General features: G+C 37.9%; 3 protein-coding genes and 1 non-coding gene across 4 annotated transcripts; 2 read left to right on the forward strand and 2 right to left on the reverse strand.

Annotated features, from left to right (window-relative positions):
* Positions 1-8,795: 8,795 nt before the first annotated feature.
* On the forward strand, positions 8,796-10,967 carry LOC21394923 (6-phosphofructo-2-kinase/fructose-2,6-bisphosphatase). Its single transcript, XM_010091213.2, has 7 exons — positions 8,796-8,825; positions 9,271-9,333; positions 9,480-9,571; positions 10,017-10,085; positions 10,203-10,266; positions 10,358-10,423; positions 10,510-10,967. The coding sequence occupies exons 1-7, from the start codon at positions 8,796-8,798 to the stop codon at positions 10,585-10,587; spliced, it is 462 nt and encodes a 153-aa protein (XP_010089515.2). The 3' UTR covers positions 10,588-10,967.
* Positions 10,968-12,996: 2,029 nt separating this feature from the next.
* On the forward strand, positions 12,997-14,378 carry LOC21394924 (RING-H2 finger protein ATL63). Its single transcript, XM_010091214.2, has one exon. The coding sequence runs from the start codon at positions 13,558-13,560 to the stop codon at positions 14,311-14,313; it is 756 nt and encodes a 251-aa protein (XP_010089516.1). The 5' UTR covers positions 12,997-13,557; the 3' UTR covers positions 14,314-14,378.
* A 7,452-nt stretch (positions 14,379-21,830) lies between these two features.
* On the reverse strand, positions 21,831-21,904 carry TRNAI-UAU. The gene has a single exon. It is a non-coding gene; the product is annotated as a tRNA-Ile (tRNA).
* A 1,411-nt stretch (positions 21,905-23,315) lies between these two features.
* On the reverse strand, positions 23,316-26,812 carry LOC21394925 (zinc transporter 6, chloroplastic). The gene is made up of 2 exons (XM_024177320.1): positions 25,871-26,812; positions 23,316-23,721 (listed from the first exon to the last, which is right to left on the reverse strand). The coding sequence occupies exons 1-2, from the start codon at positions 26,600-26,602 to the stop codon at positions 23,407-23,409; spliced, it is 1,047 nt and encodes a 348-aa protein (XP_024033088.1). The 5' UTR covers positions 26,603-26,812; the 3' UTR covers positions 23,316-23,406.
* Positions 26,813-27,018: the final 206 nt, after the last annotated feature.

Raw genomic sequence — 27,018 nt, forward strand, 5'->3', positions numbered from 1 at the left:
AAATTGTGGGTTGCCCCACAATCAATCATCACCACGACCTGCTGTTGTGCAATTCGGCCCTTCACTTTCATAGTCTTTGGGCTCGCCAACCCCACCACAGAGTTGATCGAAAGCTCCACCATCTCCTCAATTACTAGTTCCTTGGGTCCTTCCTCAGTTACATTTTCCTCCTCCCTGTAGGGTCTTTCAACCTCATCGTTAACTACTAAAACATGCAACTCCTTGTTCTTACATCGATGCCCGATTGAATATTTTTCATCACAACAGAAACCGAGTCATTTTTCTTTCTTTTGTTGCAATTCAGAATCAGCTAAACGTTTGAATGGAACAGCTGGTCTCAGTCCCGGAGGTCTTACCTGTCCGTGGATAGGCCGTGGGATTGAAGGGAGCTGTGCATACATACTCTGGCCATAGACCGGGGCTGGATTCCGAGTAGTACTCGGATTTCCCATTACCCTCGCTGGCCGCAATAGCAAGTTCCGGTCCTCCACCCTCTGGGCGAGCTCCATGATTTTCGCTAATCCACTGAGCCGCATCATTCGCACCTTCGCGCGTATATCCGGTTTGAGGCCATTGATAAACGTGCTCTCCAGCACTTGCTCCGGTACCCTCATGAGAGGCGCTGCAAGAGCCTCGAATAAGCGCCGAAACTCCCGGACCGTCCCCTCCTACTGCAATGCTAAAAACTTCTCACAACTCGAGCCCTCCTGAGTCAACCGAAAACGATCCAGCAGGTTCGTCTTCATCTCCGACCAGCTTCTCATGGGTCGCCGTCCCTCCTCCCACTGAAACCAAGCTAGCGCCTCTCCGTCCAACGCGACTGTCGCCGCGGACAGCTTCTCCTCTTCAGTCAAGCGATTGAGGGTAAAGTAGTGTTCCGCCCGATAGACCCATCCTTCCGGGTTTCCCCCCTCGAAAATCGGCATCTCTAGGCGATGAGAAGGAAATTCCCCTTTTCGAATCCCCTTGCGGCCTCCACTCGAACCACCCTCCATTCTCTCCATTTCCCTAAACAGTGTCGCCGACCCCGTAGGCGGAGTGGGTACCGATGTTCCTCCTTTTTCCGCCGATGATCCCAGATCTGGTAGTATATCTGGCTCCTTTGCCTTCCCCTTGTCCGTCGGTGGGATCTCCTCCCATACCGTCACCTCTATCTTTCGAAGGGCCTGCTCCAAACGTTCGAGGCCTGTAATCTTTTCCAAAACCAACGTCAAGTTCCTTTCCACCAATTCCAACTTCAGAAGTCCTCCTTGAACCTGCTCAATCCGTTCCTCCACCGCCGAGATCCGCGTGTCAACTGTCTCCGGCTGTGCTTCACCCAAGCCTCTGCCCTCAGCCCTGCCTCCTGTTCGCTTGTTGTTCACCATTCCCAAATCGAGATGCTCTGATACCAAATTGGTAAGCACCAGCTGGAAATAGAAAGATTCAACAGAAAATGCGAGAAATCTAGAGAAAGATAGAATGAAAGAAACGGTTTGTATTGATACTGGATTTCCCAAACACCAATACAGATTCGCATGGACTTTCGAGAGGTCCAGCTCTCTCCCTTTACCAATCACTTTCCCCAAAAACGACACAAAAGACCCCCAATCTGACCCCCCTTTTATTAATCAAAAGGAAAATACTCTAGTACCCCTGCATGGCCAACACCCCTAACACAAATATTACTGAAGCCTCATGTCTCTCCAGCCCACAAACACGTCACCCCACACCTAGCGCCCCTTTTTGGCACGTCTGACATATGTAAACCTGACTGGGGGCTTATCAGTTTCCCCCCTGTTTCATCTCTACGCTCATAGGCATTTGATTTCCCTTCTCCACTTCTCTCCTTTGCAGCGCTTATTTCAATTTCTTCTTTCGGTTCTTAGAAACCTGACGTCTTCTGCAAGTTTATCTGAAATCTTATACTTCTATTACCGGGGTTCATGAGTGTTAGGAACTTAATATTTAGAAGTCTTTTTCAATAGTCTTAAGGGGAGTATAAATAGGGGGTTTAGTTGTTAGGGAGGGGGAGGATGAGATTTGTAGAGTGTCTAGTGCTGTGCACTATTTTGGAGGTCGGAGGTCCTTGAAACCGCCCATCTATCTTGTAATTTTTCATTTCTAGTGTTGTTAATGAAGCTCAGATTTTCGGGTTCCTAACAATGGTATCAGAGCATCTACGATCCACGGAGCTCTTTGAGTTGAGAGAGAAACTTAGGGCTGCTCTAAGAGCTAATCACAAGGTTTTTAGAGGGAGTATGGGGGAACTCTGGGACCGTGTGGGGAAGATTCGGACCCAGATGGGTGACTTGCAGGCGGCGCTGCGGAGGATGGAGGCACTGCTGGCAGCGTGGCCGATGGCCGGGGAGGCCGAGTTGGGTCGCGACGACGAACGACAAGACGGGGAGAGGCAAGATCGAGCGCCTCGGGGCGAGGAGAGCCCAGATCGCGTTGACCCAGGCGGAGTGGAGGTGCCAAATCGGGCGGATCTTCGCCGGGAAGCGCCGATTTGCGAAGATCGAGGCCGTGAGAGGGAGTTCCAATGCCGGAGAGACGTGGGTCTCATGGAGGAGCGCGAGATCCGTCGCGATCTGGGCACCCTCGGAACAGGGAACCCAGCCCTGATTCAGTCTTGGTTAGGGCTGATTCCGGCCCGGTTTGGACCAGGCCTCACGATTCCGGCGTGGAAGGGCCTGGTTCCGGTGCTACAGAGACAGATTCCGGCGCGACGGAGGCTGGGCTCGACGATTTGGGTGCTGTTTGGATAGGACCTCACGATTCCGGCGTGAAAGGGGTTGATTCTGGTGCTACAGAGGCAAATTCCGGCGGAATTGTAGTGGAGTCTCGCAATTCCGACTCGATTAAGGCTAATCCCGGTGAGATTGGTGTTTTCAAAAATTCCGGCCAAATTTGGAGCGGGTCTTATGATTCTGACGTTGTTGAGGGTGTTTCCGGCAAGGTTGGGGCTGATTCCGGCCCGGTTTGGATTGGGCTTTGCAATTCCGGTGTGAAAAGGGCTGGTTCCGGTGCCACGGAGGCAGATTCTGGCGGAATTAGAGTGGGACCCATGAATTCTGACGCCATTAAGGCTGGGTTTTGTGATTTTGACGCCATTGGGGCTAGCTCCGGCGAGATGATGGCCAGGACGTGGAATTCCAACGCGAAATCTTGCGATTTTGGGGCTGAATCCCGAAATTCTGTTCGGAAGTGGGTTGAGTGTAGTGTTTTTGGTATAGGCAGAGTCAATTTTGGGGTTGGGCCTCGTAATTACAACGTTAATTGGCCTAATTCTGGTGAAATGGCAGTCAGGCCTCAAAACTTTAACACGTTTGGAGTTAGGAATGGTACGATTGCAGCTGGGTATGAAGAAATTGGTGAGAGTGAGGCTGAAAGGTTGATGTCCTGGTTGGCTAAGAAGGAAGCTCTCGTAGTGAGGATTGATTTGCCAATGTTTTTTGTGACCATTAATGAGCTTGCGCAGAGAGTTTCAAATGAATTAATAGACTCTGTGGTTGCTTTTCAAGATACAAAGAAAATGGAGAAGAAAGTAATTGATTGGCTCCAATTTGAAGATGTGACTTATGAGGACAACAATAATTTGGGAACTCAAATCAAGGAACTAACAAAGCCTTTTATTCTTAATCATTTAGATGTTATTTTTCAATTTTATTTCTTGATTTTCACCTTGAGGACAAGGTGATTCTTTGGGGTGGAGGTAATGTTAAGAACCTAATATTTAGAAGTATTTTTCAATAGTTTTAAGGGGAGTATAAATAGGGGTTTAGTTGTTAGGGAGGGGGAGGATGAGATTTGTAGAATGTCTAGTGCTGTGCACTCTTTTGGAAGTCGGGGGTCCTCGAAACTTCCCATCTATCTTGTAATTTTCCATTTCTAGTGTTGTTAATGAAGCTCAGATTTTCGGGTTCCTAACAATGAGTGTCATGCAACTGATTTGTTGACGGGTTAGTTATTTATCTGTATGGGATATATTTCCTGTACGAGATATATTTCCTGCTCTGAAAATTGGCAACTTCTGTTGTTGAATCCAAAGCTACAGGAGCACTTATAAAAGTGGACAAAACAATAATGTCGATTTTTTATAGGTTTAACCTAAGTTTTTTTGTAAACGTAGGTAATGAGAAGAATTGAAAAATATGTTATTCAACCTTTACAGAGTATACATTTAAATATGATTACAATAAGGAACAGAAAAGGAAACTAACTAAATTAGCCTATACTGATTTCTTTCCTGATTTCTAGTAGTTGACTAATTCTAATGTTTCCATATTTACATGCTAATTTAATCCCTAATAGCTGGTGCCTTTAATCACCGAATATTTCAACACTCCCCCTCAAGCTGGCTTGTATATGTCTTCCATAGCTAGCTTGCTTATCAACCTGTCAAACTCCTTTTTGTGCAGTCCTTTAGTGAGTATATCAGCAGCTTGTTCAGTAGTCGGAACATAGGGTATGCAAATTAGGCCGTTTTCTATTTTCTTTGATAAAATGTTTGTCCACCTCAATGTGCTTGGTTCTGTCGTGGAGAACTGGGTTATGAGCAATTGAGATAGCAGCTTTATTGTCGTAATAGACCCTTATAGGTAAACCAGGATAAATCTTCAAGTCCTCAAGGAGCCTCTTTATCCAAATTACTTCACAAATTCCATGAGCCAGTGACCTGAATTCGGCTTCTGCGCGACTTCTTGCAACTACACACTGTTTTTTGCTTCGCCAAGTAACAAGGTTTCCCCCAACAAACGTACAATAGCCTGAAGTTGATCGTCTATCAGTCATGCTTCCTGCCTAATCTACATCGGCGTAAACTTCAATCTGTGAATGTCCACGGTTTTTAAACAGCAAACCTTTTCCTGGAGTCCCCTTTAGGTATCTTAAAATTCTATAGACAAAGTTGAAGTGTTCCTGCCCTGGTGAGTGCATGAATTGGCTCACCATACTTACTGCAAATGCAATATCTGGACGTGTGTGTGATAAGTAGATGAGTTTTCCCACCAGTCGTTGGTATTTTTCTCTGTCGATTACTTCCTCGGGTTTAGCAGCTTCAAGTCTTAAGTTGGCCTCGATTGGAGTTTCAGCAGTCTTGCAGCCAAGAAGTCATGTTTCTCCGAGTAGGTCAAGGATATATTTCCTTTGGTTTACAAAAATACCCTCTTTAGATCGAGCAAACTTCATCCCGAGAAAATACTTCAGTGTTCCAAGATCTTTGATTTCAAAGTTATGAGCAAGTCTTTTCTTCAGCCCTGCTAGTTCTTCTATATCATCTCCTGTCATGATTATATCATCCACATAAACAATTAGAATAGATAGTTTGCCCTTTTCAGTATGTTTATAAAACATGGTGTGGTCTGCTTGACTTTGACAGTATCCATAGTCTTTCACAGTTTTCCCGAAGCGTTCAGACCACGCTCTAGGAGACTGTTTAAAACCATACAGGGATTTCTTAAGTCTGCAAACTTTTCCTTGGCTAAACTTATCTTCAAAACCAGGTGGTAAGCTCATAAAAACTTCTTCTTCCAAATTGCCATTTAGGAAGGCATTTTTTACATCCAATTGATATAAGGGCCAATTGGAGTTGACTGCTAATGACAACAGTACACGGATTGAATTCATTTTTGCTACAGGAGCAAATGTTTCCAAGTAGTCAATCCCATAAGTCTGTGTAAATCCCTTTGCTATGAGCCTCGCTTTATATCTCTCCAAACTTCCATCGGCTTTACATTTTATGGTGAATACCCACTTGCAACCAACAGTTTTCTTTTCTTTGGGCAGATCCACTACTTCCCATGTTCCACTTTTTCTAAGAGCATTCATCTCTTCCATCACTGCTAATTTTCAATCTGGATCATTAAGTGCTTCCTGAATATTTCTTGGAACACTCAAGTGTGAGATTTTTGAAATGAAAGCCCTATAATTAGGGGAAACTTTGTTATATGAGAGATATTTTGCAATAGGATGAATGGTGCAAGAACGGGTTCCTTTCCTATGAGCTAGGGATATCAAGATCCCGAGGCTGTATATCAATTTCATTAGACTCAGGAATAGATGATAAAGAAGGAGGAATGGTTGGCAAGGTTTGAATTTGTGTACCTGATCCTTTTAGGAATTCATCACTCGGGGTTTTTGATTGATCTTGTGCTATGATAATAGATGGATCTCTTCCTCTTTGATGATTTCTTTTCCTGGAATAAAGCAGAAGCTCTGAGTTAGACTCTCTTGAAACCGTAGGTAGTATTTCTCTCCCTGTCAACGAGTCAACTAAGTTTGGCACACTTAGGTTGGGTACATCACTATTATTCGGATCTTGTTTTGACATGGGTGATGAATCAACTGTAATTGGTTTAGGTAAAGGAGTTGGAAGAATTTCCCAAAAATTTTCTTCAATATGTTCCTTCTCCCCCTGAAGAAAATTATTGTTAGAATAAGGTTGTTTTTCAACAAAAGCAACGTCCATGCTGACAAAAATTTTCTTTGTTTTTGGATTAAAACACTTGTACCCCATTTTATTTGGAGCATATCCTATAAAGACACATTTTTCAGCTCTAGGGTCAAGTTTTGATTGATTTGTACTTGGTAAATGCACAAAGACAGTGCATCTGAAGACCTTTAAAGGGAGGTTGGACTGGAGTCTTGTTATTGGATTGAAGTTGGATTGTTTTTTAAAATACTCAAACGGAGTAGTATAATTTAGCACACGGGTAGGCATTCTATTAATTAGGTAACAGGCTGTTAGAATGGCCTCTCCCCATAGATATTTAGGAGTATGCATTGAAAACATGAGGGCACGTGAAACCTCAAGTAAATGTCTATTTTTTCTCTCAGCAATACCATTTTGCTGAGGTGTATCAACATAAGTGGATTGATGATGAATCCCTTTTTCTTTTAAAAAACTTCCTAGCACTTCATTGAAATATTCAGTGCCATTATCTGTGTGGAGTATGCAGATTTTTGTTTGAAATTGTGTTTCAATCATCGCATAAAAATTTTTAAAAAGATTTTCAACTTCTGATTTTTCACGCATTAAGTAGACCCAACATAAACGTGTGTGATCATCAATGAAAGTAACAAAACATCTTTTGCCAAACATTGTTTTGATCCTCGAGGGACCCCACACATCACTATGGATTAAATAAAATGGCCGTGAGGCTTGATAAGATTTCAACGGATAACTAGAACGGTGACTCTTTGATAAAATGCAGTTTTCACAATAAAGATAAGAACAATCCAGTCCTTTAAACAAATCAGGAAACATTTTTCTTAGATAAGGGAAACTAGGGTGCCCTAGCCTATAGTGCCAAAGCATTATTTGATCTCTAATAGGGATAGAACTAATACTACTCAAGCCTTGAGCTTTTTTATTGCTGGAAAGTCCATCTTCAAAGTAGTAAAGACCATCCATCATCTTAGCATTGCCAATCATCCTCCTCGAGTTCTGCTCCTGAAATTCACAGTGAGATTCAAAGAACACAACACGGCAATTAGAATCTCTAGACAATTTACTAACAGATAGAAGATTGCAAGCAAGTTTCGGGACATGAAGTACAGATTTGAGTGCTATATGTTTTGTTAAATTGATCAAACCTTTACCTGCAATGGGTGAAAAAGAACCATCAACTATCCTGATTTTTTCTAGGCCAGAACAGGGAACATAAGTATGGAACAAATGTGAAAAACTGGTCATATGATCAGAAGCTCCTAAATCAATGATCCAGGGAGCAGAACTTAGATTTAAATGACAGGATAGGGCATTCGGTTTACTACCTGAGTGGGCCAGAGAAGCATTAGGAGTACCAGATGATCCAGAGTTGGATTGCAGCAGCTTCAGAAGGTGATCCATCTGCTCTTTGCTAAAGGGAATAGAAGGGACAACTTCAGCTTCATGTGCAGAGGGAATTCAGTTGAATTTTCGATTGTCCTTCCAATTTACTGGCTTCCCATGGATCTTCCAGCAATTTTCACGAGTGTGACGAGGCTTGTTACAATAGTCACACCATACACGGGGCTTTTCTTCATTCTTTCTCGGAATAGCCCTGCTCACGTTTGCCTCTGATGCAATCAGTGCTGAGTTTTCAATGGGACTGCTTGACGCCTTTTTTCCAAGCATAACAAGACGGCGACTCTCCTCCCTACGCACTTCAGCAAAGACTTCTCCAATAGAGGGCAGTGGCTTCCTACTGATAATTCTCCCTCTAACCTCATCGAACTCAACATTGAGTCCAATGAGGAATTTGAAGATCCTGTTATCTTCAACAGTTTTCTTGTAATGGTTGCCATCTTTAGGGGATTTCCACTCATAATCACTAAACAGATCGAGATCCTGCCAGAGCTGCTTCAGAGTATTGAAGTACTTTGTAATGCTGTCATCTCCTTGGCGAATTTCACCAAGCTTCAGCGTGATCTCATATACCTGAGATTGATTTCCCAGATCCGAATACATCTGGTTGACATTATCCTATAGATCGTTGGCTGTGTGATAGCACATATAGTTTGAGCTTATATCCTCCTCCATGGAATTCACCAGCCATGTCATGACCATCGCATTTTCTGCATCCCGGACAGAGTGTGTGGGCTCGTCACTTGAAGGTTCCTCCTTGTCTCTAGTTAAATACCCGATCTTACCTCTGCCACGGATATACATCCGTACAGATTGTGACCAGCGCAGAAAATTATCTCCATTCAACCGGATGGTTGTAATTTGGACAGAATGTGAATTTGAATTAGAGTTAGGATGGATTAGGGACTCGGACACCTTTGGTTGGGAGACGGATGATGGAGTGATTTCAGAAGTAGCACCAGACATGGTGTTTTTTGGTGGTAGACGGCTTAGGGTTTTTCAGGAAATCAAAGGAGGCTCTGATACCATGTAAACGTAGGTAATGAGAAGAATTGAAAAATATGTTATTCAACCTTTACAGAGTATACATTTAAATAGGATTACAATAAGGAACAGAAAAGGAAACTAGCTAAATTAGCCTATACTGATTTCTTTCCTAATTTCTAGTAGTTGACTAATTCTAATCTTTTCATATTCACATGCTAATTTAATCCCTAACAGCTGGTGCCTTTAATCACCGAATATTTCAACATTTTTGCTTGAGATATGACGTACTTGGTGGATGAGAGCGCCTCAAGTAGATGAAGTTTTGGCTTCAACTAGTAAACAATGATGGAAAATGTCTCGAATTTTTAAAACAACGAATAGTGCAATAACAAATTGTGTATGTTTTTTAATTCAAAAATCCTATTAACTGTTTGTGATTTTGCTTTGATTAGATTTGGACTAGCACACTGCAGCGAACAATTCTGACAGCAAGTCACATACCTGGATTCCCCAAGGTAAGTGGTTGCCCGTGTTAGTGTCATTTGAATTTTCCATCTTTCAAGTTACATACTTAGCCATGATTAGAAACCTAATTATAGTCGAGCATTAGCTGGTTTTTTTTTTTGTTTTTTTTAAATATATTTTGGATCTTCTTCTATAGATACAATGGCGTGCCCTGGATGAGATATATGCTGGAGTCTGTGATGGAATGACATATGAAGAAATAAAGAAGAACATGCCAGACGAGTACGAGTATGTTTGGTTTCTCTCTCTCTCTCTCTTACATGAAAGAGCCTTTTAGTTGAACACATTAGGGCATGTTTGCACGACATGAATGGAAAGAGAATGAAAGGAGTATTTTCTTTTCTTTCCATTTGTATTTTTTTTTTTATACAACACGGGATTGAACCCACAACCCCTCACCCAAACCCCCAAATGCCACTAGACCAAGAGGTCTTAGGCCTTTCCATTTTTATGTCCACTTACTGAAAAATAGGAATTCATTTGTAATCCCTCATGTATAAGCAAATACTTGCATCAAATGTTTGATTCCTTTCCCCATTCCTCTTCTTTCCTTCCAAGCCTTTTCTTTTTCATTACAATCCATTTCGAATTGGTAAACATGCCCATTGTCAATTCTTGGATTTTTTTTTTACTTTTATCATTTTTTTCTTTATTATTTTTTAATCATTTACAGGGCACGCAAGAAAGATAAGCTGAGGTATAGGTATCCTCGTGGGGAATCTTATCTTGATGTTATCCAAAGGTTGGTGTTGTGTGGTTCTTGAATATATCGCCACTATCACTAATCATTTTGATGGTCATGATTCATCGTCTAAAATCTAGATTATAATTTGGAATTAATTTCCTCCTCCAAATGCAGGCTAGAGCCCGTCATTATAGAACTCGAACGACAACGAGCACCTGTTGTGGTGATAGCTCACCAGGTCTCCACATTTTCCAATCTTGTTTATTCAATTTTCTAACATTTTGCTCAAGACATGCACTATGCTTTTCTCATTGATCTGTTATTTGCAGGCAGTATTGAGGGCATTGTACGCTTATTTTGCGGATAGGCCTCTGAAAGAAATTCCGCACATTGAGGTAAGTTGCGCTTGTAATTTATTCATCATGTTTTAGAGCGTCGGTCTTAGTAAGAGCTTCTTACATCTCTACTCTTTAATTTTCAGATACCGCTTCATACTATAATAGAGATACAAATGGGAGTTACAGGTGTACAGGAGAAAAGATACAAACTCATGGACTAAACATGCTCTAGCACGAGATTTTGTTTTTGGTTTGCAAGTCTTGAAAGTGCTGGAAATTCTTCCATTCTTTTTGACTTTCCTCCATTAACAAAGATGTAACATCAACATAAATATGTCAAGCTGTATCTACAATAATCATTCATCTAAAAAGTTTTCCAATTGTTCATGCATTATTTATCTTATTGCTCTTTCAAAGTGTCCACTTCCTGTCGTTTCATGAGACAAATGACTTTCCCGAGGGGAATGCACGTCTATTGTGCATTCCACTTGTGGCTATTGTTGTGTGAATCTTTCTCAGTTTTAAGCTGTCCATTCAAAAGAAAAGTGAAAAAGATATAATAGCAAGTACTGAGTTACATCATTGTCTTTAGTTTTTATAACTTTGGTGCCCCACTCCCAGGTTCTCCCGAGCCAATTACCTGTCATTTGTTCCAATAGTTATCTTTTAAACTTTTATCTTAGTCTGGTCATGGCTAGCATCTGAAGTTCCTGTGTTTTTTGTGATTCTGATGTCTAATATACATGATATATATGAAAGAACCGTTTTTTGTGATTCTGGTGTCTAATATACATGAAATATATGAAAGAACCGTTGTGCAAAAAAAACTGAGACTGTCAAACGATTGGACGTTGCATTGTTAAGTAGAATCAGAGGTCACGAGCTGACGTCAAAATGAAGAAAGTAAATATGTTAGATGTGTGAATTTTCATGTGCCTTTATTTCAAGAGTGTTTTTTATTCTACTACAGTGTTTAATTTTAAATGTTAAAATCATAATCTATAATTTAAACCCATTTTACACATAGGAATAATCCTTTTACACATGGGACTATTCCAGTTTGATCTCTAGCATATATAATCTGTATGGTCTGCGAATGTCGTACCAAATGTAACTTGACAGAAAATTTTTCCGCTTTTGCTGGGTGATAAAATTTGCAATTACAGTTGTAAAGGCAGTGTGGTAATGCAACCGGTCTTTAAAACTTGAACTTTTTTATTAAAGTGATAATTTGATTCACTTTATTATTAATATATTATTATGTAAACAAAAAATAAGAACAAAAAATAAGATAGTAGATTCACATGTTAAACAGTGAATGCAGAGTAATAAAAAAAGTGATACTAACATTTCTTCACAGAACAGTTAAATTGCTTGCCATTAAAAAGAATGTTAGAATCTGTTTGGTTGGAGGATTCGTTCTCTGATTTGAAATATGGTTCATAGTTCGCTATAGTATTTTTTCTCATAAAAAATACACGTAAATCGAAAATGATTTTAATCTCATGGTTCTAATTTATGAACTAAGCGGGCTCTTAATTTTCATTAAGTTTTAAACAGTTACGTTTTATTAAGTGCATTATGATATTTAGGTTATTCCTGTAAAATAATAATAAGAGGTTTTTTTATTCAAAATTATAAGCATTTTGAGGTGACCAAAAGATGTACCTTTTTATTTTGTTTTGTTTCACAATTATAACTGCACATTTTGAATTATTTTGAATTATTTCGAATTCATACCTTTTTCTCGGTCAAAGTTCAGCTTTGACCATAAAATAAATCTAAAACCCTTAAGGAAAAAAAAAAAGAATAAGCATAAGCAAAAATGAAAATTAAAAAAAATGATATTTTCTTCAATTCCAAATTATTTAATAACTAACGAGTGTATTTATTAAATTAAAAGAATGATGACCAAATTGTCACGTACTAAACATTTTAGGACCAATTATGCCAAAAACCAAAAAGAAATTGTAAAAGTGAAGTCAAGGTGCGTGAAGAATGATCCAAAAGATGAAAGCTTATTTGATATGAGAAGAAAATAGATGAAGCTTTTCTTCACAAGAGTTGCGGATTATAAGAGCACGAGATCGCTTTCACGAGAGTTGGGTTGAGATTATGGGACCTTTCTCTTGCGTAACCAACAACAACAAATAAAAAAATAATTTAAAAAAAAAAGAATGAAAAGCCTTTATTAAAGTTGAGCTATTAGCCTATTACCGGCCGGGGCAGGATAAATGTTCGCATAAACAAACTGAGCCAGCCAATTAATTTCACGTGGGACCCCTGAAGAGTTGGTCACTGGCTACAAACAGTAGAACTATAACTATAGAACCTTCACCTTTCCTCCCTATTTAAATCACGACACAAGAAACAACAAATAAAGCAATAAACACGCAATTTTTTTTTATATAATTATATACATATATAGGTAAAGTTTAAACGGTACATATATATATATATTTTAAATACATATTTCTTTTTTCGGTATACATATATATTTTTTTAAAAAATATATAAGTGTTTAGATAAATTATAAATATATTATCTCATTATACTATTTAAAAAAATATACATATAACAAATAAAAAATGTACTTTAATTTAGTAGTGGTGACAATTTAAATATATATATATATATTGAATAGACAAAAGAAAGAATGGTTCTAAAAGATCTCTAGATTCTTGGGATCGCGACTTACCAAACCCAATAAACAAATGGCACATGACAACAATAACCCACCTCACCTTCATCTGCCGTCGCCTTCACGAGTCCTTCATTTTGAGCCTCTGCCTCTCTCTCTTTATTTCTGCCTTGTAATTGTAATTGCATGCCCCTTCTTTCCTTCTCCCGTCTCTTCTATTCTGATTTCTCTTCTCTTTTACCCACTCCACCCCCTCCTTGGATAACGGGATCCTCCTTTGACTTCTGCGTCTAGACTTATCATACCATTATCATAACATTATATATAGTACCATCATAAAACTATATACTATTATATATATTAAATAATTATATAGAGTGAGAGATCAGCTGACCTAAACACGCAAATGCTGGGAGAAGAACACGAAGACCCGTAATAAAGACTTCAATCTCACGTAAACTTTCTTCTTATTCAAGTACTCCATTCTCCTGCTCAAACATTTACCAACTCACACCAAAATAATAATAATAATAAAAAAGGACTTCAAACAATGTCGTCGAGCTCCGACGAGTCGCTGACTCAGCACCACCGGGTGAGTCACCTGGTGGAGAGCATCTTCGCTTACGACAGCAACGTCATGTTGGCAGCCCTCATCTCCCTCCTCTTCGTCATCCTCTTCGTGCTGCTCCTCCACGTCTACGCCAAGTGGTTCCTGGCCCAGGCCCACACCCAGGCCCACCGTCGCCACCGCAGCACCTCCGTCGCCGTCTCCCGCGTCCTCAGCCCGGCCCGCTTCAACAATCTCCCACCCTCATCGTTCGTTATCGACCTCGCCTCTCTCTCTACTGCCCCCGCTAATTCCAAAGGCCTGGACGCTTCCGCCATATCGGCCATCCCGCTCTTCGTCTACGGCGGTGAAAAAGCCGGGCTCGAGTGCGTCATCTGTCTCAGCGGATTCGACGACGGCGAGGTCGGGAGGCGCCTCCCAAAATGCGGTCACGAATTTCACAGGGAGTGTGTCGACATGTGGCTTGGATCGCACTCCAATTGCCCGATTTGCAGAGCTCCGGTAGTTTCCGAGGTTATTTCCTTCGCCGGGGATGGGACGGCGGCCGATGCTGTTGCCGGCGACGGCGATTCGGTTACGGTACTTGATGTTTCGAGCTCTGGTGATAATGGTGAGAGTTCTGTGGGGAGTGATTCATGTTCGTCGTCTTCATCGCCGTCGTCGTTTGGGTGTTCGTTGAAGAGAATGCTGAGCAAAAACTGGTCGGAGAACAAGGTCTTTCCGGCGTCGAGTGAGTGAGTTAGCAGCTTGAGGTTAAAAAAAAAATTAAAAAAGTAAAAAAAAAAAAAAAAAAAGAGAGAAAAGAAAGACAGAGAGGAGAGATTTGTTGGTCTCTGAGTTTGCTTATACGCCTCCTGCTTTTGTAAACCAAAATGATTTTTGTATAGGTAGTGATTTGTTTGCTACAACTTTTGTTAATGTGAATGTCTAGATCAGTGCCTCTTTCTGGAAATGGCTTTTTTTTTTAATGTTTTTTTTCCTTTTCCACTCTTGTATCAAGATTAGACCAGTATCTAACTTAGCTTTAGATGATATTACTAAACATGGCCAACTAATTTGAAGTGCAATTACCTTAATTAGATCTATACGTTTGATAATTTCAACTTTCAGATTTTAAAGTGTAAAAATCAAAATCTGTAATTTGTTTATGAGATAATACGTGATCTAGAGCTGCCCCAAAAGAAATGGCAAACTAAGCAAACTATGGCAATGTTATGTTATGTTGGTTGAGAGTCAACAGTCAATCAGCCAAAACCATGCATATTGCATATGGAGCCGTCAGCAATTCAGCATTGAATAAAGGGTAAGGGACCCTTTTGTGGGGGTATTGGTCCCAATTGCACTGGGGTGACCAATTATGCAAGAACTATAAATGAACTGTACATACAAACATAAATTAGCAATTGTTGAATAGAGAAACAGTGTATGACAGTCGAGTAACATTATTCGTAACTTTAGTTATATCGCGTTTTTTTTTTTTTTTTTTGGATCAAATACATCGTGGTAATTAATTGCTAAGTTTTTGTAGTAAAACAATATAATTCGATATCAATTTAAAAATAGTGATGATCGAATAATGAGTTTTATCTTTTTTTTTCTTTCTTTCTTTGTAATACATAGGCTCCGCTTGTAGTCTCTTCTACTAGATTTCTCTCAACGCAATTGTGTTGTATTGCCTATATTTGGTGAGGCAGGTTTTAGCTCATTTGGTTCCCGAACTTATGTAGATGATTCCCTTTCTTTGTCTTTTGAAAAAGCTCTACGAACTGTTGAAAATATTGTTGCGTGTCCATTATGTGATATTTGCATCAAAAGGACTAAAACATAAATAAACTTTTTTTTTTTTTAAACTAATCAACAACTTTTTTTTCATCCAAAAATCAACAACTTTAAAGAGGTCTCCGTTCTTTTTCATAGTTTTTATTTTTTCAAGGTTACCTCTTTTTTTTTTCCCTATATTTTACATATATTAAGCTTTTGCGATAATCCTCTCAAACTCCCATGGAGCATATAGAAATGAAAAACATTCGACGTCACATTTATTCAACATAACACTAACAGTGATAATATGCAACCGGAATGCTAAGAAATTTATGCTCTGTTTGTTTCAACAACTCAAACTGTTAGTTAGGATTCAAATCTAAATTTAGGATTAAAATTGGTGTTTGGGAGGAAAATTGAAGGACATTCAAACCATTAACAATGGTTCAAACCCTTGATTTTTAGAATTCACCCCCCTAAAATTCCAACAATCAGAATTGTTGTCAACAGTTCAATAGTTTCAGATCATACTTTTTCTCTCTCTTCAATTTCAATCTTAAAAATGTCATAATTTCTTCGTTTTAATTGTAACTGAGATGATTTTTTTCATGTGTTCATAATGAAGAGAGGAACAAATTCCCACCCATATTGCATATTTTTTAATTTCATTTATAATGAGGTTTTATAAGATTTATTATAAAACTCTAATGACAATTTTTAACACTTTATCCAAACACAGTTTTGATTTTATTCCCAATTTAAATTATAATTTATTTACACATCCAAACACCGATTCGAATTACAATTAAAATCACCACAGTTTAGATTATACAATTTTAACAAAAAAAGGTTCAAATCTTGACAGTTTGAGTTGTTGAACCAAACAAGCCCTTAGTGATCCAACACTCCTATTAGGGCCCCTTTGGGATAGCTTGTGCTTGCGCTTTTAAGTAGTAGAAAAAGATAAGCATAAGTTGGGGTTTTTTTATTAGTGTTTGGATAATGCTTGAAAAAATGCTTTTATATCTAAGAAGAGCTTTTGAACCTGTTTGGGTAAAAAAGTTTAAAACACTTATTGTTATAAAAAGTAATGTAATATAAGGATATGAATGAAATATTTAATTTGTTCACAAATAAAAAGTTAAAAATGTAAATAAAAAACTTTTCATAAGCACTTTTTTCATAAGCACTAAGGAGATAGCTTGTTCTAAAAGTGCTTAAGAAACCAAAAGTATTTTAAGATTTTCCATCTAAATAGGTTCAAAAGTAACTTTTAAACTAAATAAGCTAAAAACAGCTTTTTTAAGCCAATCTAAATAGGCCCTTAAACCTCAAATGCCATTGTTTAATTTTATAAATGACATGTTATATTTTTTATTTCTATATGTTACGTGGAAAATATAGTCCTTGGGAGTATCGTAGACAAACTTTATATACATACATTATTTTTAATTTCTTTTGGAAGTAATATGATTTTGGTATATACCTACATCTAAATAGTAAGTTATGTGTTTAAGGGTTGGGGAGCTTTATCAGAAAAAGAAAAATAAAATGGAAACCAAAATTGTCATGCATAGTAATTCCCGGACCAAATGAGTTAAAAACCAATTGAGGCTAGTGACAAGGACAGAAGCTCATGTACAGTATTCCATGTTTCCTGGTCAATGTTTTGGAAGCCTTTTGCGTTATTTATGTGAGGCAGAACGGTCAAGACACTTCTGATAATGGTGGACATTTACGTGCTCCACATTTAATGAGAGATCCTTGGCCGGATCTGGTGCTGCCGTGCTGCGGTGCATTCAATTCTGTGAAGTGTCCTTACTCTGTAGACTGATCACGATTTAAGGGTCATTTTTTTTTTTTTAACCAAGACAGAAAAGTAACCCAACAAAAATTTGGCAATAAAATCAGGAACGGAAAACCTAGTCACAGTTTCCTATATATTTTTTAATTTGCCTTGCATGGATCTGTCATGAGTTAAGCTCTGAACAGTTTGGCAGTGTTATTCGTACATTTAACATCAAGAAAGTCAAAAAAAAAAAAAAAATCAAAAAGGGGAATTTATCCCAAAAAAAAAAAAATCAAGATAAGGGTAAAGCATATCATGATTATAACCTCTCAAGCATGTTTTTAATATTTTACTAATAGACTGGACAGTTGTTTTTCTGGGGTCGATCTACTATGACAACTAACTACAATGTTAATATATAGGACAAGTATGCTAATTACAATATTAATACGCTAAAATATGATTACAGTTTCAACTCGGTAAAATACAAATTTAGTCTGAATAGAGGCGACTAGCTAGTATTAACAATACTTCCTGTAGTCACTTACTGCTAAGCTACCATTCATTAGTAGCATGATAAATGGGGCAAGTACAAATGACAATATTAATATGACAACAAACTTAACTGTTTACCTAAACTAGTCATGTGGCGGTAACTCCCACCAAATCCAATTCATATAAATAATTTGGACTCGTGTAAAAATTGTACGTCATTAGCTTTTCTAAAATTTACATAAACGTCTTATTGATCAGCAATGCATGTTTTTTAAGCGTTAGATATGATAAAATCTCATTATAATAAAAAAAATATGTAAAATTGACATAATTTAATACGTATCTTACTGTTTCTTTTTTTTCTTTCTTTCTTTGTAATACATAGGCTTCTCTTCTACTAGATTTCTCTCAACGCAATTGTGTTGTATTGCCTATATTTGGTGAGGCAGGGTTTAGCTCATTTGGTTCCCGAACTTATGTAGATGATTCCCTTTCTTTGTCTTTTGAAAAAGCTCTACGAACTGTTGAAAATATTGTTGCGTGTCCATTATGTGATATTTGCATCAAAAGGACTAAAACATAAATAAACTTTTTTTTTTTTTAAACTAATCAACAACTTTTTTTTCATCCAAAAATCAACAACTTTAAAGAGGTCTCCGTTCTTTTTCATAGTTTTTATTTTTTCAAGGTTACCTCTTTTTTTTCCCCTATATTTTACATATATTAAGCTTTTGCGATAATCCTCTCAAACTCCCATGGAGCATATAGAAATGAAAAACATACGACGTCACATTTATTCAACATAACACTAACAATGATAATATGCAACCATAATGCTAAGAAATTTATACTCTGTTTGTTTCAACAACTCAAACTGTTAGTTAGGATTCAAATCTAAATTTAGGATTAAAATTGGTGTTTGGGAGGAAAATTGAAGGACATTCAAACCATTAACAATGGTTCAAACCCTTGATTTTTAGAATTCACCCCCCTAAAATTCCAACAATCAGAATTGTTGTCAACAGTTCAATAGTTTCAGATCATACTTTTTCTCTCTCTTCAATTTCAATCTTAAAAATGTCATAATTTCTTCGTTTTAATTCTAACTGAGATGATTTTTTTCATGTGTTCATAATGAAGAGAGGAACAAATTCCCACCCATATTGCATATTTTTTAATTTCATTTGGAAGTAATACCTACATCTAAATAGTAAGTTATGTGTTTAAGAGTTGGGGAGCTTTATCAGAAAAAGAAAAATAAAATGGAAACCAAAATTGTCATGCATAGTAATTCCCGGACCAAATGAGTTAAAAACCAATTGAGGCTAGTGACAAGGACAGAAGCTCATGTACAGTATTCCATGTTTCCTGGTCAATGTTTTGGAAGCCTTTTGCGTTATTTATGTGAGGCAGAACGGTCAAGACACTTCTGATAATGGTGGACATTACATTTAATGAGAGATCCTTGGCCGGATCTGGTGCTGCCGTGCTGTGGTGCATTCAATTCTGTGAAGTGTCCTTACTCTGTAGACTGATCACGATTTAAGGGTCTTTTTTTTTTTTAACCAAGACAGAAAAGTAACCCAACAAAAATTTGGCAATAAAATCAGGAACGGAAAACCTAGTCACAGTTTCCTATATATTTTTTAATTTGCCTTGCATGGATCTGTCATGAGTTAAGCTCTGAACAGTTTGGCAGTGTTATTCGTACATTTAACATCAAGAAAGTCAAAAAAAAAAAAAAAATCAAAAAGGGGAATTTATCCCAAAAAAAAAAAAATCAAGATAAGGGAAAAGAATGCATATCATGATTATAACCTCTCAAGCATGTTTTTAATATTTTACTAATAGACTGGACAGTTGTTTTTCTGGGGTCGATCTACTATGACAACTAACTACAATGTTAATATATAGGACAAGTATGCTAATTACAATATTAATACGCTAAAATATGATTACAGTTTCAACTCGGTAAAATACAAATTTAGTCTGAATAGAGGCGACTAGCTAGTATTAACAATACTTCCTGTAGTCACTTACTGCTAGTCATGTGGCGGTAACTCCCACCAAATCCAATTCATATAAATAATTTGGACTCGTGTAAAAATTGTACGTCATTAGCTTTTCCAAAATTTACATAAACGTCTTATTGATCAGCAATGCATGTTTTTTAAGCGTTAGATATGATAAAATCTCATTATAATAAAAAAAATATGTAAAATTGACATAATTTAATACGTATCTTACTGTTTAAAACAGAATTACTCTCACCTTAGTAATTGTAAACTTCCGATCTTGACATTATCTCATTATGTCTACTATTATACATTTTCCCGTTCAATTATTAGGCATATTAGATTGTAAAAGCAAACCTTTGTTTTGTGTGGCCGAAGTCCGAACTATGCCTTCAACGAGAGAGCTATGGCAATTAGAATGACAGTGCGAATGTGGACACTGTTCTTTGTACACAAGTGATTAGTTATACTTAATTAACAATAAGATTAAGACATGAGTAATTGATTAGTTATGCTTAATAATACAAAGACATGAATACGCAAAAGGACTACAATATTTGAAATCAAACACAAAAGTTGTTGTCTAATTATTAGCATTTGATTTTCCCCCTAATTATTGGATGATCATGAGGTTGCAACATACATATGTATGATAGATATTGTTGACGGTGAAATTTTGTTAACAGGATTACGCTGGGTCACCTTTAGGTATCATGTCAGGTTACCGGCTAAAAAGCGTTTATTTAATATTGAAAATGATGTAGTAAAGCGCGTATGAAGTTCATGATAAATATAATGGGAGGACTGTGCTTGTATGGAAATAAAGGCACAAGATTTATAGTGGTTCACTCTATTAATGAAGAACTACATCAACTTTTTTTTTGTATTTCTTTTGGATTCTTTACAATAACTCTCCCTTTCTACTCTCGGGTTGAATATGAAATGAGCCAAACTCAAAGGAAAAATCCCCCCTCTTCTCGTTTGGGGCTTTGCCCCCTTTATAGCCAAGGGTTCCTTCGTGGGCGGTTCCTCTCGTAGGCAGAAGCACTCGAGTGGCCTCCCTTCATAGGCTGACTGTAACCCACTAATCACCTTTTAAACTGTACACTTATCCAATTAGTCTTCCATTACGGCACTGTAGACTCCTTGTAACCCTCCACCGTTCATTGTTGGACAGTTTATGGGCTTGTAATTAATGCCTGCACTGCAGACATCTCCCAGTGCCAGACACAAGTTGGTTGTGTTAGACACCTTTCTGGAGATACGGGCGTCGCCTCCCATGCTCTTCCCTCAACGTCTACGCTGAGCGGGCGGTGGCCTCTTCTGGCCGCCGATCCTTCTGTGGCGTAGGGAATTTGCACAAGTCATAGGGTCGACGGCATAATGGGTCGACGCCCTAAGGCGGGCTTTCTTCGCAGCGTAAAGGGAAAGTGAGCTTCAGGCGTCGAGGGTTGTTGCTTTGTGAGGAGAAGTAGGGCCACGTGTAACGCTGTCGCTATCGAAGTGAGCTTCAGGCGTCGAGAGTTGTCGCTTTGTGAGGAGAAGCAGGGTCACGTGTAACGCTGTCGCTATCTCACATGTCACCTAGATTTTCCTACACAACAGTTATCTTTCTCTGAATTATCTTTCTCTGAATTAGCACACGTACATCTAGTTGCACGTATTAGTATATATAGTTTCGGTTTTTGTGGATCCGGTTGTCGTATTAATACTGGTCGATGTGCCGAGCGCAACAGACGCGATGATGATGACTGGAGAGTGGATGATCATGATCATAGTGGTTAGTTAAACTCAAAGCAATGCCAGTCAAACTAAAAAGCGCATGTGACTCTTGGGACGCCATGACCAAGTTATGGTTTGTTCTTTTGTTTGTTTGTTTATTTGTTTGTTTGTTTTATTTATTTATTTATTTAAAGAGGATGTGGAGGTTCCTGTGCCTGCAAGGGGTTGAGAAATTTATGAGATTTATCCAGTCAGGTGATGGTAACAACAAGCCTCAGACCAAGTTAAAAAGCAAATAGAGAAAAGAGAAAACCCTTGGTAACTTCTTACTCCCAGTTCACCTGTGTACGTTTTCGCATTGTAGGGGGTAAAAAAAAAGGAAAAAAAGCAAAAAACCAAACAAACAAGAAAGAGCGTTCTCAGGGCACAACCATCCAAACCAGAACTGGCAGTCATGGCACGGGAAAACGAATTGGTCCCGGCGGGGCTCGAACCCGCGACCTTCGGCTCATAAGACCAACGCTCTAACCAACTGAGCTACGGGACCAGCTTATGTATTAAATTTCGACATATAAATATTTATTCTAAATAATATCATGACAAATCAAAACTTGAAAAATTGGAAGAGAGAGAGAGAGAGAAAACCGAAGACATTGCAAAAAGGAAAAAGGAACTCAAGATAGAAAGAAGAAATTTTAAAAGCTGATTAGCACTAAAGGACTCTGCCGATTGATCCACTGAGAAAATCCATCAGTCTCAACTTTTTAATTATGTTGTGCTGATTGTATACGCATTTCAGTTTCCTCACCTTTGTTAATGTAGGAAATTGGAGATGACATAGAGCACACAAACTAGAACAGTACTTGTACAATGTAAGATACACACAGTGCAGGCTAGACCTAGACGTTGAGAGGGAAAAAAAAAAAAGTACCAATAAAGACAAACAAATTGCTGAGGGCACTGATCTACATTATCACAAGTACAACAACAAATCCAGCACTTGCTTACCGGAAAAAAATAATTAAAAAAAAAAACACCAAAATAGAGCACTTATTTAGAAAAGTAAGAAGAACCAAAATAAAACACGGATGCTGGGTCCAATCAACGTAGTCGTGCACGTCAGTTAATATGTGAAAGCTAAAAATGAAACTATAATGGGACCTTCCTAATTGAATTATTGTCTCACCATTTATAATTTTTCATATTTCATATCATAAACCTTCTCTTTCAAAATTGACTTCGATGCTTCATCGTAAAATAACTTTAGAAAAATATTAATTTCAAAATAACTTTGGAACGACTGCACAGCAATCGTTTTCTCATAATACACGGTAGGAATAGTCGTTTAGTGTAAAAATGACAATCATCATTTTGCTAATTTTACTTTGTAGGATTTATTTTAGAAAACTTCCGTTTAAAATTTACAACAGTTAAAGGGAACAAATTATATAGTTCTTGTAATTTGTTTATCGTCTGTAACTCTGCATAAGAATAACGTTGTACGTCCAATCCTAATTTCACGAAATTAACTAATATCGGAAATCCGTTCTGTTTGATCCATTGTGGGTAGCAGAGTGTAGAGACCACGTCATTTCGAGATCAGGAGGGGATTCACTTTTTAGCTCGTAAACCATTCCAAACCATTAATATAGACATGCATTGAATAAATATCATATTTAAGGTAAATTAAATAAGTCACCCAAGTGTTTTGATTTTGTCAATCCAACTGTTATAATCTCGACGAAAAAAAAAAAGAAAAAAGAAAAACACACGACTTCCTTCTTAATAGTCATGGCGGAAAATTATAAAATTAACTTCCCCTAATCCGGATATGGTCTTCGCAAATATTATTATTATTTTTTTCTTTCAAAGCATAATTTGACTGTTTTGCACCTTTCGTTTCTCCGCTTTTAACATTAGATAATACTAACATATATGAAGGATTTGTGATCATCATATTGCTATTAAAATTTTATGATTCACACCCAGGAAAACTGCCATGTGATTTTTTTTTTGGGGTGTTATATGTCTATTAAAAAAGGGATTGGTTTAAGCCCAAAGAGCTAGAATAGACATTGAGGTAGAGCCAAGAACAAGAGCAACAAAGGAAGCCTTTTTCAACCATGAAGCGGAACCCATCAATTTGTTGTGGAAGAAATCAAGAGCTACAAGATCAACAAGAGCCATATATATTAGAATTCCCGACGAGAATGAACCCAACAATCCTTCCATAATCAAGGCATTAGGGCTGCTGTCGTCGTAGCCTGTGGCTGAGAACAAGATCATCCCAAGTACTATCCCCATTGGTGTCGTCACTGCAAACATGAAACACATATACGCTGTCGTTCCCAATCTAAATCCAGCCTGCACCACACACATAGATTAAAAGTTACTATTATGTTATGCACAATAATATTTTTAACAATTTGCCAAAGATACAAGTACAGAAAGAGCACAACTAATTAAGTTTAATGTTAACTGATTACTATTGATTTCTGTTCATTCATTGCATTAGAAGTTGATGATAGTAATTAATTGGATGAGATTAGATTTGTACGTACTCAAACTAATTAGTTTGTTTTATTTTGACACGCCAAGTATCTAAACAGCTAGTTAATGACTACTTGTTTATAGCTAATTATTCTTTCAATTGCTTGTTAATCAAAAGTTTTTATTTTCATTTGTGTTATTTATATTCGTTTTGCCTTCATTTTTTAACCATATCTTGCCTAAAACTTTACTCTAGTTAGCTTTCATTATTCCAAGAGCAATTGGATTGTTCTTTATAAATTAATGCATTTCCGCTCAAAAGCATTCATATGGCATGTGCTGTATTTACCTTCTTTTGAAATGGCCCCTGATTTCTTAAAAGGGTTTCAAAACGTTCCTTGATATATAGAAAACAGATCAAGTTATCCCCTCTATCCACGTCCGTGTATCACTTGGATGGAAAATGCATACGTGGCCATAAAAGATGAATATACAAATTAATGGAAGATGATTTAACTGATAAAACCAATTAGAAGGGTATTTTAGTAATCAATTATCTTTAACAAAATAAAATAAAAAACCAATAAGATAAGATTTAAAAAAAAAAAAAAAGATAATTGGCACAGAAAGTCCCTAACCAAAGCCTCTTTAGTAGGTGATAATTTGGACCTTATTTTTTTAATTTTGATAAAATGATCCCTAACGTCATTAAATTGGTGCAATTAAGTCATTTTCGTCCAAATTTGTTAAATTTATTACAGAATCTCACATGTGACCATCATGTGTCTTTTTTTAAATTCAAAAGACAAAAATACCCTGAAAACGTATCAAAATGGTCACAAGTTACCAGAAAATAGTCTCCAGTCGCTAGAGCTAGCCGCGGGTCTCGGCTATGGTGGACTTGACTATAATTTACCTATTTTAAAAAATATGCTATAATTTATTATTTTTTAAAAAAATAGATGTTTAGGGGGATGAGTGAGGTGAAAAATGAGATTTATGGGTATTTTTGGGTTTTTAATAATGTTTAAAACTTAAAATATCAAATTATACTATAATCTACTATTTTTAAAAAATATGTTATAATTTACTAATCATTTTATCAATTATGCTATTTACCTCCTTATCCTTCAATACTTTGTAGTTTACTAGTATGTACCCACAGAAGATCAGTTCTAAGATTTTTAGTTGCTATACATACGCTCTACATACGTACGCTCCCATCCATTGAGTAACAGTTCAACATTGATCATCAAGCACAAATCATAACACTGATGATCAATATAATTACTTTACACCAATCAAACTAAGCATGTAGGATAAAGTGGTATAATGAGGGAGGTTTGGTTGGAGGATTCAAACCATAATTTGAATCATGATTCATGGTTCGCTATAGTATTTTCTCTCATAAAAATACACGTAAATCAAAAATAATTTTAATCACATGATTCTAATCCATGAACCAAACGTCTTCTAAATACATCAATCCGAGGGACAAAAAGAAGGCCAGTCTTCTCAAGCTAGCACTGTTGGCGCTTCAAAAGGCTGATTACACTATTTAAAGGGCCCTAGAAAAGCCTTTTTATTCTTTATTATTTCAAACTCCATTAGAGTAGTGCAATCCTTAATGGCACCCCAAAAAAAAAAAAAAAAAAAAATAACACACCACCACACTTGCAAATAAACCTCAATTTTATAGTAGTTGGAATTTATCTAATTTCAAGAGCATATATAGCTATTCAGTATTCATAACGCCCCTTCTAAAGATCAACTTAAATTCCCACCTAATTAATACAACTATCAAGTTCTATACCATACCAAATCTTATGGAAGATATAATTAACGAGGCATGTTAAAGAACAACGAGTAGTCAAATTGATCCCTAAAAAGGAGTGGCTATCCTATCAACACGACTCAAATCCAAATACTACTTCCTTTCCCATCCTAACCTTATCTTATTAATTAATTATCCCCATACTCATTATAGCACCAAAAAAAAAAAAAAAAAAAAAAAATTGTGTACCTGAGCAATGCAACCACCGAGACCCAATCCCTCAAAAATCTGGTGAAAAGCGAGAGCAGCAACAAGAGGCCTAATGGTGCACTGATTCTGAGACATCCCCATCGTCAGTCCTATAATTACCGAATGGAATATTATCCCAATTTCCAAAACCTGACTCACCAGCCTCTGCTTCAGCTTCACCAGAATCTCCTGATCTTCACTCTCCTGATGATCATGATCATGACCATGACTCGCGCCCAACTCAGCCGACTCGAACCTCGACTCACCCGACTTCTTCGTCTCCTTCAACTCCTCCTTCGTCCCCACCACCTCGTACTTCCCTTCCTCGCCGCCACTGCCGTGGCCGTGGAGCTCCACGTGTGAGGTGGCGGTGACGTCGACGAGGAGAGCCGTGACTGCTCCGATCAGCGTCACAAGTCCGGCGAAGGGGAAGTCCCTCCAGGGGTGGCGCGACGCCACGTGGCAGTCGGAGAGAGCCGCGAAGGCGTCCGGTAACACGTGGACGAGGGAGGTGGAGAGGATCACCCCCGCCGCGAAGCACTTGATTATGAGCACCGCCTTGTCGTAGGCCGGTTTTCCCTGGAAGTAGCGGGCTAAGAGCACCGGAGAAGATATCCCGATGACGCTGGTGAAGAAGATCACGAAGATCGAGACGAGCTTCAGCCGTGACGCCGCCTCTCCGTCTCGGCACGCCAGGGCTCGTGCCGTGTCAAGGACGCACGCTGCAGCCATGGTCGAACCGATTCAGGTTTTTAGAGAGAGAGAGAGAGAGAGAAAGAACTATAGATAGATAGATAGATAGATAGATAGAGAGAGAGAGAGAGAGAGAGAGATGAATAATGTCGAAATTGTCTGTCTATCTGTGAGTCTAACGCCCCGTCAGTTTGTGTTTGTGAGTAAAATTTTCCAATTAGTCTTTTTCTTTCTGTGGACTTTGTTACATATACACGTGACTTTGTGTGAGAGAGAATTGGGAACAGAGAATTAGAGATAAGGCTATAGAGGAGCAAGTGTGTGCACTATATAGCAAGTGTGTGCACTATATAACTGTTAACGAAACAAGGAAGGTTTGGACTTTGGAGGGTTTTATTATAAAAGCGTGGACCAAGCCATAGGTCCCACTTATTTTTTATTATTACATCTCGGCA

This window comes from Morus notabilis, unplaced genomic scaffold (genome assembly GCF_000414095.1).
Source record: "Morus notabilis unplaced genomic scaffold, ASM41409v2 Scaffold609, whole genome shotgun sequence".
Lineage (NCBI taxonomy): Eukaryota > Viridiplantae > Streptophyta > Magnoliopsida > Rosales > Moraceae > Morus > Morus notabilis.